Source organism: Gadus chalcogrammus, chromosome 16 (assembly GCF_026213295.1).
Source record: "Gadus chalcogrammus isolate NIFS_2021 chromosome 16, NIFS_Gcha_1.0, whole genome shotgun sequence".
Classification (NCBI taxonomy): domain Eukaryota; kingdom Metazoa; phylum Chordata; class Actinopteri; order Gadiformes; family Gadidae; genus Gadus; species Gadus chalcogrammus.
The window spans coordinates 1,224,501-1,243,722 of NC_079427.1; the positions used below are offsets into that span (position 1 = coordinate 1,224,501).

At 48.4% G+C, this 19,222-nt stretch overlaps 1 protein-coding gene across 2 annotated transcripts; it reads left to right on the top strand.

Annotated features, from left to right (window-relative positions):
* The first annotated feature begins 1,471 nt into the window (after positions 1–1,471).
* Positions 1,472–17,940, top strand: clip3 (CAP-GLY domain containing linker protein 3). Of its 2 annotated transcripts, XM_056611490.1 has the most exons (15): positions 1,472–1,575; positions 3,714–4,094; positions 4,182–4,321; positions 4,825–4,918; positions 5,524–5,685; positions 7,834–7,952; positions 8,611–8,847; positions 9,429–9,485; positions 10,226–10,361; positions 12,110–12,286; positions 13,413–13,544; positions 14,200–14,323; positions 16,685–16,752; positions 17,046–17,118; positions 17,763–17,940. In XM_056611490.1, the coding sequence occupies exons 2-15, from the start codon at positions 3,722–3,724 to the stop codon at positions 17,815–17,817; spliced, it is 1,947 nt and encodes a 648-aa protein (XP_056467465.1). In that variant the 5' UTR covers positions 1,472–1,575; positions 3,714–3,721; the 3' UTR covers positions 17,818–17,940. The 2 variants fall into 2 exon arrangements, with proteins under 2 accessions (XP_056467465.1, XP_056467466.1); XM_056611491.1 differs by lacking the exon at positions 9,429–9,485.
* The last annotated feature ends 1,282 nt before the right edge of the window (positions 17,941–19,222 follow it).

Sequence of the window (19,222 nt, forward strand, 5' to 3'; positions counted from 1 at the left end):
TACTTACTATATATATAGTACTGCTACATGGAATAAACTTGTCAGACGCATTCCTTCCTTCACTTTTAATCGTACCATTATAAAAGATTTTGTTCTCACATTTTGGACACGTATTTAGGATTCAACAATGTTTGAATCACAAAACAGAACTACTGTACATATGAGATATTTTGAGCCACTGAGTCAGTGAGAAAGATTGCACTGCCTTGTTTGCCTACTTTGGCTCATCCTGAGACACTCATGCAACTTCTTATAGGTCATGGAGCAACGTGCCCTTGTTCTGATGGCATTCATATGAGAAAAGCTAGACTCACACTTATCGGTTGAGCCAAACATTGTCAGAATAAGTGATGCCAGTTCCTGGTTGTGGGGTACTGATACTGGCTAGTATCACCGGCTACACACGGAAACCTGATTTGCATGCAACCTTTATTTTATTTATTTTTTGCATGCAACCTCTTGCGGGCCAGAAAAAAATTAAGAGGGGCCGCATTTGGCCCACGGGCCGCTAGTTGAATAGGCCTGGCCTACAGTATAGAGCCGCATAGATGGGTGCATGGGGAGTTACAGTATTGTGGCGTAGGCCTACAGTAGGCTATGGTATAATAGGGTGGAATAATGCAGGGGGTTTTGAACAGTGAAGTAGTGCAACACAGCAAAGTAAAGTGACCTAGTGAGGAATGAGCAGCATAAGATGGATATAACGGATGAACGCAGTTGGTATGGGAGTGAAGAATATGATATGCACCAATCCTATGTTCCTAATGCAGATGGGGTTCTTTTCGTGACGTCAGAGGGACTTTTCCGAGGAGTCTGACGTCACGACCAAGGGGCCCCGTCATGTGTTGACGTTCGGAGCTCTGTCTGGGGGGGGGGGGGGGGAGCTCTGCCCAGACTCTATCTCACACCCAAGTCATTCTGGACCGCCATGGATGAGTTTTTTCGAAGTTATATTTATTGATTGCTTTAGGCTTAAAAAATAATCGTTTATAATTTGACGTGATTATACTTCTGTCTGTCTGTCTGTCTGTCTATCTGGTTGTCGGTCGGTCTGTCGTCTGTCACTGACGTGTTATGTCCACTAGAGGTCAGTCACCATGGAAAATATTTATTATATATGTGGTTAGGCCTATATCCAATCTCCGCAATAGGAGCAGAAGGATTAAAACATGAGTCATTAAAGGAGTCGTTTTACTGAGGAGGCTGCATTCACGTCGTCTACAGATTCAGAGGTTCATCTCTGCGAGTCCGCGACTGAAGAACATGAGTCAGCCGTGACGCAGAGAGAGAGAGAGAGAGAGAGAGAGAGAGAGAGAGAGAGAGAGAGAGAGAGAGAGAGAGAGAGAGAGAGAGAGAGAGAGAGAGAGAGAGAGAGAGAGAGAGAGAGAGAGAGAGAGAGAGAGAGAGAGAGAGAGAGAGAGAGAGAGAGAGAGAGAGAGAGAGAGAGAGAGAGCATCCCACCATAGTCGGTGTATCGCAGCCGTAGTCCGACGTGTTGACCGAGAAGCAGATTCTCCAGATCAACCAGATCACCAGATTCACCAGATCCATCCTCCACTACAAGCTTGTGTTCAGGTACGTTCTGCTGGGTTCGAGCCCCGCCGTATTGTTATTGCGTCGCTGTGGTCGGATGTTGTTGTGTGGGTTGGGCTCCGTGTCGTGCTCATGGAGGATGTTCGTGTTGATCGGAGATGGCTCTTCTGTGACGCATTTCATCACCGAATGGAGACTATCGGCCCGGCTGGTTGGCCGGACACCGCGGGGTCCAGGCCACTTGGTGTCCGGACATCGCGGTGTTCAGTACCGCGTTGTTTTCCGTCTGATTCGTCTCTCCTCCCCTGCGTCGCACCAGCCGCCCTCCATCCTCTACGCACCTCGGGATCCTCTCTCTCCACCCACCGAGGACCCACCCAACGTCCCACACTACACCACCCAGCAAACCCCCTACAGCTCCCTACACTACACTACCCTACATCACCCTTCACCACCCTAGAGCAGCGGCGGTGCATTGCGTTCATTCATAGTGAGGATGCGTGTGGTTGTGTTACGGGTGTAAGATGGAGGATGGAGAGGGCCACGGTTCTGGATAGGCCGACAAGCCGACATGAAGACGTTATCACATCTCGTGTTCCATATGTTATCATTTATATTAATGTTAGTGTTGACAGCATCTCGAAGGGGTGTGGTTTTGTTTTGTTATTTGTCAGTGAGAAGAAACTGAATTTAAAATGAAGCTCCTGTTATTCCCCGTTATTATTGCAAATCTGATAAGATCCGTTCCGGGTCATCCCACTATGAAGCGTTTTAAAGATTATAGCCCATTAGCTCACGATGAAGAGAGCGAAACGCTCCGCGGTTAGGCTCAGGTTTACACCCCTTTAATAAGGAGAATAACAAGGTTCACACCCCACCCCAGGTTCAACCATGTTATCAAATTATATTGTTATCATGTCATGTTATGTTATCATGTTATTATGTAATCATGTCATGTAATTATGTTATCATGTCATGTTATCATGTTATTATGTTATCATGTTATCATGTTATAATGTTATCATGTTATCATGTAATTATGTTATCATGTCATGTTATCATGTTTTTATTTTATCATGCTATTATTTTATCATGTCATCATGTTATCATGTTATCGTGTTATTATGTTATTATGTTGGTATGTTGGTATGTTATAATCTTATCATGTTATCATGTTATCATGTTAACATGTTATGTTATCATGTTATTATGTTGTCATGTTAATATGTTATTATGTTATCATGTTATTATGTTATCATGTTGTCATGTTGTCATGTTAATATGTTATGTTATTATCTTATTATATAATGTTATTATGTTTTGTTATTATCTTATTATGTAGGGTAGGATATATATCTTTACAGTAGTATAGATTTAATGTCGGGTAGCTAGGATGTAGGGTTGTATGGATTAGGGTGGAGGGTAATATAGATATGATATAGGGTAGGATAGGTTAGGTATGATGTAGGGTAGATACTTAGGATGTAGGGTAGGGTAGATATGATGTAGAGTAGAGTAGATATGATATAGTGTAGGATAGGTATTATGTATGTTAGGTATGATGTAGGGTAGATATGATATAGGGTAAGTATGATGTAGAGTAGGTTTGACGTAGGGTAGATACAGGATGTAGGGTAGGATAGGTATAATGTAGGGTAGGTATGATGTAGGGTAGGATAGGTTTGATGTAGGGTAGCTATGATTTTGGGTAGCTATGACGTAGGGTAGGATAGGTATGAGGGAGGGTAGATAGGATGTAGGGTAGGGAAGAGGCGATGTAGGGTAGGTATAATGTAGGGTAGGTATGATGTAGAGTAGGTGTGACATAGGGTGGGTGTGACGTAGAGTAGGTATGACGTAGGGTAGGTATGACGTAGGGTAGGTATGACGTAGGGTAGGTATGTTGTAAGGTAGGTGTGACGTAGGGTAGGTATGACGTAGGGTGGCTATGACGTAGGTTGGGTATGACGTAGGGTAGGTAGGATGTAGGGTAGATATGATGTAGGGTAGGTATGACGTAGAGTAGGTATGATGTAGGGTGCAGCCTGCTGACTGACGTCCTCCTGAATGGTTTAGATGATGAGTTTAGTTTGATTCCTTCTGTTTGTTCTGGAGTCTCTGGAGATGTTGACCTCCTCCCCCTCCTCCCCCATCTCCCCCTCCTCCCCCATTTCCACCAGGCTGAGGGATGACCAAAGAGGAGAACCAAGAGGAGCAGCGCGAGGAGCGCGACCAGCAAGAGGAGGCGCAGGCCCAGCGCGAGGAGGAGGAGCGCTTCACTGAGGAGGAGGAGGAGGGAGAGGGAGAAGGAGACGACTATGAATTAGAAGAGGAGGAGCAGGAGGAGGTGGAGAAGGAGGAGAGAGCAGAGGACGAAGAGGAGGAGCCGGAGGAGGAGGAAGGCAGGAGAACGGAGGAGGAGGAGGCGGTGGAGGAGAGGGAGGAGCCACAGCCTGGAGGAGAGCAGGCGGTGGTGACGGAGCAGCTGAGCCCCGTCCAGGAGCCGCAGCGTCGACCCATGGTTCACCCCTCGGCCCAGGCCCCGCTGCCCAAGGACTACGGTAACTTACAAATACAAAGAAATACATATAGGTCTATAAATACCCATCACATACCCCCCACTCAGCTACGACCCTTTCCCCCCTCAGCCTTCACCTTCTTCGACCCCAACGACCCGGCCTGCCAGCAGATCCTCACCAGCCCCGACACAACGATCCCAGAGCTGTTCGCCATCATCAGGCAGTGGGTCCCCCAGGTCCAGCACAAGATACACATCATCGGGAACGAGGTACACACACACATGCACACGCACACGCACGCACACGCACACAAAGACACACACACACATGCACACACTTACACACACACACACACACACACACACACACACACACACACACACACACACACACACACACACACACACACACACACACACACGCACACACACATACGCACACACATACGCACACAAAGGGAAGGAAAGTCTCTTACCTGTTCCTACCCACTTACCTCCTCTCTCCTCTCTCCTATCTTCTCTCTCCTCTCCTCTCTGCTTTCCTCTCCCCTTTCTCCTCTCTGCTCTCCTCTCTCCTCTCCTCTCTCCTCCCCTCTCCCCTCTCCTATCTCCCTCTCCTCTCCTCTCTCCTCTCTCCTCTCCTCTCCTCTCCTCTCTCCTCTCCTCTCTCCTCTCTGCTCTCCTCTCTCCTCTCCTCTCCTCTCTGCTCTCCCCTCTCCTATCTCCCTCTCCTCTCCTCTCTCCTCTCTCCTCTCTGCTCTCCTCTCTCCTAGATCTTGAAGCGTGGTTGTCATGTCAACGACCGAGACGGACTGACGGACATGACGCTGCTCCACTACAGCTGTAAGGCTGGGGCCCACGGAGTAGGTAAGACAGGTGGAGCGACAGACAGGTGGAGCGACAGACAGGTGGAGCGACAGACGGACAGACAGTTATAGATACCTACAGACAGACAGACAAATACTCAGACACAGGTAGAGCGACAACCAGTTAGACACTATACAGTATACAGACAGAAGGACAAGGGTATACAGGCAGTCCGACAGACAGGTCTACAGAGAGTCAGACAGGTCTGCAGAGAGACAGGTCTACAGAGAGTCAGAGCTGTGTGTGTCTCAGAGACAGACAGGTCTGCAGAGAGACAAACAGGTGTGTGTGTCCAGAGAGACAGACAGGTCTCAGACAGACGGTGTGTGTCTCAGAGAGACAGACAGGTGTCAGAGAGTGAGAGGTTTGTGTCCCGAAAGTCAGACAGGTGTCAGACGGACGGTGTGTGCCTCAGAGAGACAGACAGTGAGACAGACAGGTGTCAGACAGACGGTGTGTGCCTCAGAGAGACAGCCAGAGAGACAGCCAGGTGTCAGACGGACGGTGTGTGTCCAGAGAGACAGCCAGGTGTCAGACAGACGGTGTGTGTCCAGAGAGACAGACAGGTGTCAGCCAGGTGTCAGACGGGTGCTGTGTGTCTCCAGGGGACCCTGCGGCCGCCCTGCTCCTGGCCAGCCAGCTCATCTCTCTGGGGGCCGACGTGGGCCTGAGGAGCCGCTGGACCTCCATGAACGCGCTGCACTACGCCGCCTACTTCGACGTCCCCCAGCTGATCAGAGTGCTGCTGAGGGCCGCCAGCCCCCGCGGTACGCACACACACACACACACACACACACACGCACGCACGCACGCACGCACGCACGCACGCACACACACACACACACACACACACACACACACACACACACACACACACACACACACACACACACACACACACACACACACACACACACACACACACGCACACGCACACGCAACCGCACACACACACACACACACACACACACACACACACGCAACCGCACGTACACACGCACGCACGCACGCACACACACACACACACACACACACACACACACACACACACACACACGCAACCGCACGCTGCACACGCAACCGCACGTACACACACACACACACACACACACATGTGCACACTGCACACGCAACCGCACGTACACACACACGCACACACACACACACACACACACACACACACACACACACACACACACACACATGTGCACACTGCACACGCAACCGCACGTACACACACACGCACACACACACACACACACACACACACACACACACACACACACACACACACACACACACGTGCACACTGCACACGCAACCGCACGTACACACACAAACAACTGCACGCACGCACGCACACGTGTTTGTTTGTGTAGTGTGTACTCACAGTGTGTTTTGTTGTGTGTGTGTGTGTGTGTGTGTGTGTGTGTGTACTGTATATTCACAGTGTGTTTTGTTGTGTATGTGTGTGTAGTGTGTACTCACAGTGTGTGTGTGTGTAGTGTGTACTGACAGTGTGTTGTGTGTGTAGTGTGTACTGACAGTGTGTGTGTGTAGTGTGTACTGACAGTATGTTGTGTGTGTGTAGTGTGTACTGACGGTGTGTTGTGTGTGTGTAGTGTGTACTGACAGTGTGTGTGTATGTAGTTTGTACTGACAGTATGTTGTGTGTGTGTAGTGTGTACTGACAGTGTGTTGTGTGTGTGTAGTGTACTGACAGTGTGTGTGTATGTAGTGTGTACTGACAGTGTGTGTGTAGTGTACTGACACTGTGTGTGTGTGTGTAGTGTGTACTGACAGTGTGTTGTGTGTGTGTGTAGTGTACTGACAGTGTGTGTGTGTAGTGTGTACTGACAGTGTGTTGTGTGTGTGTAGTGTGTACTGACGGTGTGTTGTGTGTGTGTGTAGTGTGTACTGACAGTGTGTGTGTATGTAGTTTGTACTGACAGTGTGTTGTGTGTGTAGTGTGTACTGACAGTATGTTGTGTGTGTGTAGTGTGTACTGACAGTGTGTTGTGTGTGTGTAGTGTACTGACAGTGTGTGTGTGTGTGTGTGTGTGTGTGTGTGTGTAGTGTGTACTGACAGTGTGTGTGTAGTGTACTGACAGTGTGTGTGTGTGTGTAGTGTGTACTGACAGTGTGTTGTGTGTGTGTAGTGTACTGACAGTGTGTGTGTATGTAGTGTGTACTGACAGTGTGTGTGTGTGTGTGTGTGTGTAGTGTGTACTGACTGTGTGTGTGTATGTAGTGTGTACTGACTGTGTGTGTGTGTGTGTAGTGTGTACTCACAGTGTGTGTGTGTGTGTAGTGTGTACTGACAGTGTGTGTGTGTGTGTGTGTGTGTGTGTGTGTGTGTGTGTGAGTGTAGTGTGTACTGACAGTGTGTGTGTGTGTAGTGTGTACTGACAGTGTGTGTGTGTAGTGTCTACTGACAGTGTGTGTGTGTGTGTGTGTGTGTGTGTGTGTAGTGTACTGACAGTGTGTGTGTGTGTGTGTGTAGTGTGTACTGACAGTGTGTGTGTGTGTAGTGTACTGACAGTGTGTGTGTGTGTGTGTGTGTGTGTGTGTGTGTGTGTGTGTGTGTGTGTGTAGTGTACTGACAGTGTGTGTGTGTGTAGTGTGTACTGACAGTGTGTGTGTGTGTAGTGTACTGACAGTGTGTTGTGTGTGTGTAGTGTGTACTGACAGTGTGTGTGTGTGTGTAGTGTACTGACAGTGTGTGTGTGTAGTGTGTACTGACAGTGTGTGTGTGTGTGTGTGTGTGTGTAGTGTGTACTGACAGTGTGTGTGTGTGTGTGTGTGTGTGTGTGTAGTGTGTACTAACAGTGTGTGTGTGTGTGTGTGTGTAGTGTGTACTGACAGTGTGTGTGTGTGTGTGTGTAGTGTGTACTCACAGTGTGTTGTGGGTGTAGTTCTGAACTCCACCTGCAGTGACTTCAGCCACGGCACCGCCCTGCACATCGCCGCCTCCAACCTGTGTCTGGGCTCCGTCAGATGTCTGCTGGAGCACGGGGCCAGCCCCGTCGTCAGGGTAACCACCCCCCCTCTCCTCCGGCGCTCCGGCTGGTCCTGAGTCTGGTCAACATGGACCCCCTCTCATCCCTCTCCTCCTTTCTTTTCCCTCTCCTCCCTCCCCTCCCTCTCCTCTCCGACCTCTCCCTCCTCCCTCCCTCCTCCCTCTCCTCCCTCCTTCCTCTCACCCCTCCCTCTCCTCTCTCCCCTCCCTCCCTCCCTCCCTCTCCTCTCCTCCCTGTCCCTCCCCTCCCTCCCTCCCTCCCTCTCCTCTCCGACCTCTCCCTCCCCTCTGCCCACCCTCCTGACTCACTCTCCTCCCTCCTTCCTCTCTTTTCCCTCCCTCCTCACTCTCCTGTCTCCCTCCCCTCCCTCCGCCTCTCTGCCCTCTCTCCCTCCTCCCTCCTCTCCCTCCTTCCTCTCTCCTCCCTCCTGACTCACTCTGCTGTCTCCCTCCTCCCTCCCTCCTCCATCCCTCCCTCCTCCCTCTCCTCCCTCCTTCCTCTCTCTCTCCCTCCTCCCTCCCTCCTCCCTCTCCTCCCTCCTTCCTCTCTTTTCCTTCCTGACTCACTCCTGTCTCCCTCCCCCTCTCTCCCTCCTCCCTCCCTACTCCCTCTCCTCCCTCCTTCCTCTCTCCTCCCTCCTGACTCACTCTCCTGTCTCCCTCCCTCCCCCAGAACGATAAGGGCCAGGGCCCGGCCGACGTGGTCCCCGACCCCATGGACATGACGCTGGACAAGGCGGAGGCGGCGCTGGTTGCTAAGGAGCTGAAGATGCTGCTGCTGGACGCCGTGCCGCTGAGCTGCCTGCTGCCCCGCGCCACGCTGCCCAACTACGACAACATCCCGGGGAACGTCATGCTGTCCTCCCTGGGGCTGAAGCTGGGGGACCGCGTGCTGCTGGACGACATGAAGGTGGGGGCCGGGGGCGGAGGTCAGAGGTCAGGGGGTGGGGCAAGGGTCAGAGGGCAGGGGGTGGGGCAGGGGTCAGAGGTCAGGGGGTGGGTCAGGAGGCAGGGGGTGGGGAAGAGGGCAGGGGGTGGGGCAGGGGTTAGGGTGGAGTTTGTTGTTAGGTAAGGCAAGGGAAATGTTAGTAGTTAGGGTGGGGTTAGATGTTAGGGTCACGGTTAATGTCAGTACCAGGAATAGGGTTCGGGGTTAGGAGGGTAACACAACCTACCCCCAACCCTAGAGCTACACAACAGCCATTGGTGCATCTGTCACCACGACAACCAGACAGCGTTGCTATGATACGACACCGGGCCTCTACACATAGTCCTTATTCCGTATTCCATGACATATTTACATTACTTCTGTGTATCTGATCTTTCAGGATTGTATGTTTCTTACCTCAATGATCATTTTGTACCGACGATTTTACAAACATGCGATGTTTAGGACGCGATGTGAAGTTTTGCGACGTAGCGTCGCGCGGTTGTTGCTATAGTAACCCTGGTGTTGTTGGTTGTTCTGAACCGTGTGTTCCGACTACGTAGCCCCGTAGCAACCCGAACACAGGCGACGGCATCTCATCTACAATCCCCCCCAGACAGGTGGGTGGGCCGCGTTGCCCGCGGCGACTGAATCCGTTACCGTGGAAACCTAGAGGGACCGACTCCGGGACCTCATCCATAGTCGGTTGAGTCAGACTCTGGGTCTGAAAACTGGGAAGAACTTGACACATTCCCTTCAAATAATGTATTTGTTAATTAATTAATTAATTAACGTAATGATCAGTTAGCTTACCTCTTCCCTGCTTAGCGACTTAGCCAACACCTAGCTACACCTAGCTAACCTCAGCTAACCGCTATCACAGCGCTAACATTACTGACAGCCATCAGAAATATACATTGCACCTGACAGGTCGGAGGTCAGGTCCCAACTAATGTAACGCTGAATGATATAACCTGCTCATTGAATCAGCTTGGATGTCCTGTGTTTCTCCCCTCCTCCTCTCTTCCTCCCGTCCCCTCTCCCCCCCTCTCCTCCTCCCCTCTCCTCCTCCCCTCTCCTCCTCCCCTCTCCTCCTCCCCTCTCCTCCTCTTCTCCTCCTCCCCTCTCCTCCTCCCCTCTCCTCCTCTTCTCCTCCTCCCCTCTCCTCCTCCCCTCTCCACCCCTCTCCTCTCCCCTCTCCTCCTCCCCTCTCCCCTCTCCTCCTCCCCTCTCCTCCTCCTCTCTCCTCCCCTCTCCTCCTCTCTCCTCTCTCCCCTCTCCTCCTCCCCTCTCCCCTCTCCTCCTCCCCTCTCCTCCCCTCTCCCCCCTCTCCCCCTCTCCTCCCCTCTCCCCCCTCCAGCCCGGGACTCTGCGGTTCTGTGGGACCACTGAGTTTGCGAGCGGCCAGTGGGTGGGGGTGGAGCTGGACCGCCCCGAGGGCAAGAACGACGGCAGCGTGGGCGGAGTCCGCTACTTCATCTGCCCCCCCAAGCTAGGTACCAGTACTACTGCAATACTAGTACAATACTAGTACAATACTACTTCATCTGCCCCCCCAAGCTAGGTACCAGTACTACTGCAATACTAGTACAATACTAGTACAATACTACTTCATCTGCCCCCCCAAGCTAGGTACCAGTACTACTGCAATACTAGTACAATACTAGTACAATACTACTCCATCTCCCCCCAAGCTAGGTACCAGTACTACTGCAATACTAGTACAATACTAGTACAATACGACTTCATCTGCCCCCCCAAGCTAGGTACCAGTACTACTGCAATACTAGTACAATACTAGTACAATACTACTTCATCTGCCCCCAAGCTAGGTACCAGTACTACTGCAATACTAGTACAATACTAGTACAATACTACTTCATCTCCCCTCAAGCTAGGTACCAGTACTACTGCAATACTAGTACAATACTAGTACAATACTACTTCATCTCCCCCCAAGCTAGGTACCAGTACTACTGCAATACTAGTACAATACTAGTACAATACTACTTCATCTCCCCCCAAGCTAGGTACCAGTACTACTGCAATACTAGTACAATACTAGTACAATACTACTTCATCTCCCCCCAAGCTAGGTACCAGTACTACTGCAATACTAGTACAATACTAGTACAATACTACTTCATCTGCCCCCCCAAGCTAGGTACCAGTACTACTGCAATACTAGTACAATACTAGTACAATACTACTTCATCTCCCCCCAAGCTAGGTGCCAGTACTACTGCAATACTAGTACAATACTAGTACTATACTACTTAATCTGCCCCCCCAAGCTAGGTACCAGTACTACTGCAATACTAGTACAATACTAGTACAATACTAGTACAATAATACTTCATCTGCCCCCCCAAGCTAGGTACCAGTACTACTGCAATACTAGTACAATACTAATACAATGCTAGCACAATACTAGCACAATACTAGTACAATACTTCTTCATCTCCCCCCAAGCTAGGTACTGCTGCAATAATACTGGAATAATACTGCAATACTAGTACAATACTAGTACAATACTACTTCATCTGCCCCCCCAAGCTAGGTACCAGTACTACTGCAATACTAGTACAATACTAATACAATACTAGCACAATACTACTTCATCTCCCCCCAAGCTAGGTACCAGTACTACTGCAATACTAGTACAATACTAGTACAACACTAGTACAATACTTCTTCATATCCCCCCAAGCTAGGTACTATACTACTGGAATAATACTGCAATACTACTGCAATACTACTGCAGTACTACTGCAATACTACTGGGATAATACTGCAATACTTGTATACTTAAATATAATAAGCCACAATATACACAACACAATATAATAATATCTGTGTAAGGTAGATTTAATAGTATATCTGACAGGTGCATTGTGGTCCTCAGGTATCTTTAACAGGCCTATGTTCTGTATTGTGGTCCTCAGGTGTATCTGACAGGTGTATTGTGTATCTGACAGGTGTATTGTGATCCTCAGGTGTATCTAACAGGTGTATTGTGGTCCTCAGGTGTATCTAACAGGTGTATTGTGGTCCTCAGGTGTATCTGACAGGTGTATTGTGGTCCTCAGGTGTATCTGACAGGTGCATTGTGGTCCTCAGGTGTATCTGACAGGTGTATTGTGGTCCTCAGGTGTATCTAACAGGTGTATTGTGATCCTCAGGTGTATCTAACAGGTGTATTGTGGTCCTCAGGTGTGTCTAACAGGTGTATTGTGGTCCTCAGGTATCTTTGCGCCGGTGTCTAAGATCTCCCGGGCGGTGGAGCAGCCCCCCCCCGCGGTCATCTCCGCGCCCCGGACCCCCCGCCTCGACCTGGCCTCCCGCCTCGCCAGCAAGACCAAGAAGGAGAAGAAGAAGGAGAAGGAGAGGGAGAGGGAGCGGGAGAAGGAGAGGGAGAAAGGTAAGGCTGCTGGGAGCTTGGTGGACTGAGATGTTTCCTCCAACATCCCTGGGGCCGGGTTGGTCTCCTTCCTTTAAAGGTTGTGTCGGCCATGTTGGGTGACGTCACTTCTGTCGGTATTTGAAGCGAGATTCCAAACAAACAGAGCCCGCTCGCCCCTCCCTCCGCGTTTCGTGCATCCAGTAAAAACTACCATGAACGCAGCGCAAAACCCCTAAAGACCCACCCCTTGCCTGTGATTGGTCTGAATACTATTTACTTGGTTTTGAGTGGTTGGTAGTACCATTTGTTCTGGTGTACGATCTCGGAGCGTAGGCTGCCTACAGAGGCACTCTTTTTTGCGGCCTGCTTATGGGGCGGGCAGCTAGCAGATCACCAGAAAGATACATGATCTGATACCAGAGAGAAAGGATAAGGGTTTGAGACCCACGATCTGTCTGGGTTAGAGTCCTAGAATCTGGGCTGGAGTCCCAGAGGAAGGACCAAGTTCCTTTAGGTCGGGCTGGAGTCCCAGAGGAAGGACCAAGTTCCTTTAGGTCCGGTTGGAGTCCCAGAGAAAGGACCTAGTTCCTTTAGGTCGGGTTGGAGTCCCAGAGGAAGGACCAAGTTCCTTTAGGTCGGGTTGGAGTCCCAGAGAAAGGACCAAGTTCCTTTAGGTCGGGTTGGAGTCCCAGAGAAAGGACCTAGTTCCTTTAGGTCGGGTTGGAGTCCCAGAGGAAGGACCAAGTTCCTTTAGGTCGGGTTGGAGTCCCAGAGAAAGGACCAAGTTCCTTTTGGTCGGGTTGGAGTCCCAGAGAAGGGACCAAGTTCCTTTATAATAATCATAATAAGAAGAATGGATTAAATTTATATAGCGCTCTTCTAGACACTCAAAGACGCTTTACGGTGAAGGGGGGACCTCACTCACCACCACCAGTGTGTAGCCCCCACTGGGGTGATGCACGGCAGCCAATCTGCGCCAGAACGCTCACCACACACCAGCTGGAGGTGGAGAGTGAGGGAACTAATGAGTCAGCCAATTACACAGAAGGAGATACATATAGTACTAGTTGTACTATATGTATTACTATGTGTATTACTTATGTATTACTGTGTGTATTAGTACTCATACTTGTTGTCCCCCCAGCCCTGAAGAAGAAGTTATCGGAGGAGCTGCTGGACCCAGAAGGTCTCAACGTGGAGCTGGGAGACCAGGTCCTGGTGGCCGGCCAGAAGATCGGCACAGTCCGCTTCTACGGGAAAACCGACTTCGCTCCCGGTGAGGAATATCTAGGATATATACTTCTGCTATCTATCCCCTGCACTCCTACTGTACACATACAGTGGTAATAGTACTGTACACATACAGTGGTATCAGTTAGTTCTGTAGTACTGTATACACATACAGTGGTATTAATACTGTATACACATACAGTGGTAATAGGACTGTATACACATACAGCAGTATTAGTACTGTATACACATACAGTGGTATTAGTTATTACTGTAGTACTGTATACACATACAGCGGTATTAGTACTGTACACACATACAGTGGTATTAGTTAATGCTGTGTCCCTGCAGGCTACTGGTTCTCAGTGCTACTGATGAGTGTATAGTATAATGACCACCAGGGGGTGCTGTGTCCCTGCAGGCTACTGGTTCTCAGTGCTACTGATGAGTGTATAGTATAATGACCACCAGGGGGTGCTGTGTCCCTGCAGGCTACTGGTTCTCAGTGCTACTGATGAGTGTATAGTATAATGACCACCAGGGGGTGCTGTGTCCCTGCAGGCTACTGGTTCTCAGTGCTACTGATGAGTGTATAGTATAATGACCACCAGGGGGTGCTGTGTCCCTGCAGGCTACTGGTTCTCAGTGCTACTGATGAGTGTATAGTATAATGACCACCAGGGGGTGCTGTGTCCCTGCAGGCTACTGGTTCGGAGTGGAGCTGGAGATGCAGACAGGGAAACACGACGGCTCGGTGTTTGGCGTGCGCTACTTCACCTGCCTGCCCAAATACGGCGTGTTCGCTCCGCCCTCCCGCGTGCAGAGGTCAGCCATCACGCTCCGTTTATTTAGGCATCCATACGTTGTTTTTTATTTAAGTATCTTTATGTTTTATTGATATGTATTTGTATGTAGGCCTATTTGCCTTTGCACATATATGTATATACTGTATGTGTACATATGTATGTATATCGATATGCATTTATATTATTTATTTATTTTACTATTCCTTTTTGTATAATTGTTCTATATGTTGATCTCTTAATCATGGTGTTAGATTTTTCTGTACCAATTTCTCTGCTCTAGAGGGAAAGGAGAAGGACTGTGTACAAATTGAAAATAAGCTAAATAAAAGTTAAACATTTAAAACAAAAGTACATAAAGCATACATGTGATACAGGGTATTTGATACAGCTGACAAAGTCTTTGACATAGATGAGGGAGTCTTTGATACAGATTGTAGAGTCTTTGATATAGAAGGTAGAGTCTTTTTGAAACTGGTAAGAGAGTCTTTGATACAGATGAGGGAGTCGTTGATACAGGAAATTCATTCTTTGATAGATGTGATACAGAGTATTTGATCCAGAGTTTATGGTCTAGAGTCTTTGATCAATCATCTTTGATTCAGAATCGTTGATGCAAAATTAGTGTTTGACACAGTCGATTGGTGTTTGATATGTGTTATGGGGTCTTTGTTACAGGTGATAGGAGTCTTTGATACAGGTGATTATAGTCTTTGATACAGGTAATGGAGTCTTAGATTAATGGATACAGAGTCTTTGATCCAGTTGGTAGAGTATTTGATACGGCTGACAAAGTCTTTGATACAGCTAACAGAGTATTTGATACAGATGGTCGAGTCTTTGATACAGCTGACAGAATCTTTGACACAGATGAGGGAGTCTTTGATACAGCTGACAGAGTCTTTGATACAGCTGACAGAGTCTTTGATACAGCTGACAGAGTCTTTGATACAGATGGTCGAGTCTTTGATACAGCTGACAGAGTCTTTGATACAGCTGACAGAGTCTTTGATACAGCTGACAGTCTTTGATACAGATGGTCGAGTCTTTGATACAGCTGACAGAGTCTTTTATATAGATGGAAGAGTCTTTGAAACAGCTGAGGGAGTTTCTGATACAGATTGTAGATTATTTGATACAGAGTCTTTTTGAAACTGGTAAGAGAGTCTTTGATACAGATGAGGGAGTCGTTGCTAAAGGAATTACATTCTTTGATAGATGTGATACAGAGTATTTGATCCAGAGTGTATGGTCTAGAGTCTTTGATCAATCATCTTTGATTCAGAATCTTTGATGCCAAATTAGTGTTTGACACAGTCGATTGGTGTTTGATATGGGTTATGGGGTCTTTGTTACAGGTGATAGGAGTATTTGATATTGCTGACAGAGCCTTTGATACAGCTGATGGAGTGTTTTATACAGCTGATGTAGTCTTTGATACAGATGGCAGAGTCTATGTGATACAGAGTATTTGATCCAGAGTTTATGGTCTAGAGTCTTTGATCAATCGTCTTTGATTCAGAATCTTTGATGCAAAATGAGTGCTTGATACCGGTGATTGGAGTGTTTGATATGGGTAATGGTGTCTTTGATACAGGGGATTAGAGTCTTTGATCAATGGATACAGAGACTTTGATAAAAAGTCATTGATTCAGAGTCTTTGATTCAGAACCTTGATATGTGTAATATAGTCTTTGATACAGGTTATTGGAGTCTATGATATGGATGATAAAGTCTTTGATACAGGTGATTAGAGTCTTTGATACAGGTGATTAGAGTCTTTGATATGAGTCTTCGATACAGGTGATTAGAGTCTTTGATATGAGTCTTTGATATGAGTCTTCGATACAGGTGATTAGAGTCTTTGATATGAGTCTTCGATACAGGTGATTAGAGTCTTTGATATGAGTCTTCGATACAGGTGATTAGAGTCTTTGATATGAGTCTTCGATACAGGTGATTAGAGTCGTTTAGCCACATTACAGTCTTTCGTGCAGGTTTTAGAGAGTATTTGATACAGGGATTGATGGTCTTTAGTACAGGTGATCAACAATCTTCTATACAGTTAACAGAATCTTTGATACAGGGGATAAATCATCTCTGATCCAGGGATAAAGGATACAGGTGATGAAGGATACAGGTGATGAAGGATACAGGTGTAAGAGGATACAGGTGATAGAGGATACAGGTGATAGAGGATACAGGTGATAGAGGATACAGGTGATAGAGGATACAGGTGATAGAGGATACAGGTGATAGAGGATACAGGTTATAAAGGATACAGGTGATAGAGGATACAGGTGTAAGAGGATACAGGTGATAGAGGATACAGGTGATAGAGGATACAGGTGACAAAGCACTAAAGATTGTTTTCCTGGTTCAGAATCGGAGGACCGAAGGAAGGCTTCCAGAACGACAACTCTGCGGTGAAGAAGGTTCACCAGGTCTCCAGTAAGTAGACACGGCTTTATTACCTGAACCTAGGTCAGTACTGAACCCAGGTCAGTACTGAACCCAGGTCAGTAGTGAACCTAGGTCAGTACTGAACCCAGGTCAGTACAGAACACATTTCGGTACCTGAACACCTGAATACTGGTCAGTATTGAACACCGGTCAGTACTGAACTCAGGTCAGTACTGAACACGGGGTTGGTGCCTTCTGGTCCCTGTTTTGGTGAACCCCTAAGCTCCAGTCTGAGGGTGAACGTGTGTGCGGTTCATGACTGGAGGTGTTTTGTTTTTCAGTGTCTCAACCCAAACGTAACTTCAACACGGTGCGGTCTCCGAAAGACCTCACCTCAGAGAACTCCATCTCCAGGTAGACAGCGAGACACACACAGTCACACAACCACACACACACACACACACACACACACACACACACACAGATAGAACCCCCCCCACAGACACACACACACATACACACACACACACACACGCACACACACACACACACACACACACACACACACACAGATATAACCCCCCCACAGACACACACACACACTCACACACACACACAGAAACACACACACACACTCACACACACACACAGACACACACACATTGACTAACTCAATATTTAAACATTTCCTCGATTTTTAACCTTGAGACTTTTTCTACTGCTCCTCCTCCCCTCCTTCTTATCTGTCTATCTTCTTGCCTTCTCTTCCTCTCCCCTCTCTCCTCCTCTCCTCCTCTCTCCTCTCTCCTCCTCTCCTCCCCTCTCCTCCTCTCCTCCCCTCTCCTCCTCTCTCCTCTCCCCTCTCTCCTCTCTCCCCTCTCATCTCTCCTCCTCTCTCCTCCTCTCCTCCTCTCTCCTCTCTCCTCCTCTCCTCCTCTCCTCCCCTCTCCTCCTCTCCTCCCCTCTCCTCCTCTCCTCCCCTCTCCTCCTCTCCTCCTCTCTCCTCCTCTCCTCTCTCCTCTCTCCCCTCTCCTCTCTCCTCCTCTCCTCCTCTCCAGGTTACTCTTCTGCTGTTGGTTTCCATGGATGCTGCGTGCGGAGATGCAGTCCTAATCACTCCTTAATCTCCTTCACCCTCTCCTCCCTCTCCTCCCTCTCCTCCCTCTCCTCTCTCTCCTCCCTCTCCTCCCTCTCTCCCTCTCTGACTCTCTTCTTGCTGTTGCAGTTATACATTCATATTCTCGCGTCGTAAATCACTTTCAACCTCCCTCCCTCCCTCCCTCCCTAACTTTACGTGGGATGCCTCCTGGAGGTTCAGGTGGGGTTAGGGTTCGGCCTGGCTGGTGTACCCGCTGCCTCCACCCTGCTGGTTGAGTGTTCCATCCCGCCTCCTGTCACTCAGAGAGACTGACAGTACCAGCGTGGGCTCAGACCCTAGAAGACAGAGCAGGCTCCAGGAGAGGATGTTTGGAGCTCACACGTCTCAGCCAGGTGTGCTGGAGATGTGGCTTGATGTTCCTGTTCTTTACGGGCAGAACAATGATAGAAGTGTCTGCTCTTCGAGTGGGAACTAAGAGTCTGAATAGATCACTTCTTTAGGAAACCGATCGGAACCAACAGGATCCCAAACTTTATCACTAACTCGTGGTTCAACCTCCAAACTCAACTCCAACTAAAGTTCAGTGTTTCTTACTCAAACACTAACTAGCGGTACTTTTTAACACTAACTAGCAGTATGTTTTCACACTACCTAGCAGTATGTTTTAAAGCTACCTAGTGGTACGTTTTAACACTAACAAGTGATACGCTATAACACTAACTAGCAGAATGATTTAAAACTAACTAGCAGTACATTTTTACACTAACTAGCAGTACTTTTTAACACTATATAGCAGTACGTTTTAACACTAACTAGCAGTACGTTTTAACGCTAACTGACAGTATGTTTTAACACTAACTAGGAGTAAGTGTTGAGGTGTTTCTTCCATGTTCCTTGGTTCAGGGCCAGAGAGAGATCATCTCTATCTAACGTATGCAAACATTAAAGCCAACATGCCAAAGAAAGCCCCTTCATACCATACATGGACGTCCACGAGGGCGGGGCATACGGTCCAACCAATAGCAGCACTGATGCTTTCAGCGCTACCCCATCTAGAATATAGTAATATAATAATAATATATATTCATACTAGGTTGAATATATTCATTGCAATTGATCCAGTAAGACAGCATGTAGAGCCCACTGTGTGTTCCTGTCCCATATCTGGTGTAATCCACTCACTGCCTGCTTGAGGACGTCATCTAACCCGCCTGCAAGTGAATATTTCCTAATCCTGTCAGAGTTGATAACAGCAGAGAGGTTCTGCCCTCATGAGGTTCTGAGTTGGTTGGTGTTTACCGTGAGGATAGATTGATGTCCTGATCCGTGGAGGAGGGCTTGTCCCGTCGTGTTATCCCCCTCGTCTCTTCTCTCTGTCCTCTCTTCCTCTCCCCCATCAGCCCCCCTCACCCCCATCCT

Excerpts from the sequence above, each read along its gene's own strand:
- clip3 (XM_056611490.1), top strand. The coding sequence starts at position 3,722 with ATGACCAAAGAGGAGAACCAAGAGGAGCAGCGCGAGGAGCGCGACCAG. Across the intron at positions 5,686-7,833 it reads GAGGGCCGCCAGCCCCCGCG|TTCTGAACTCCACCTGCAGT; the intron begins GTACGCACACAC and ends TTGTGGGTGTAG. Across the intron at positions 10,362-12,109 it reads CATCTGCCCCCCCAAGCTAG|GTATCTTTGCGCCGGTGTCT; the intron begins GTACCAGTACTA and ends TGTGGTCCTCAG.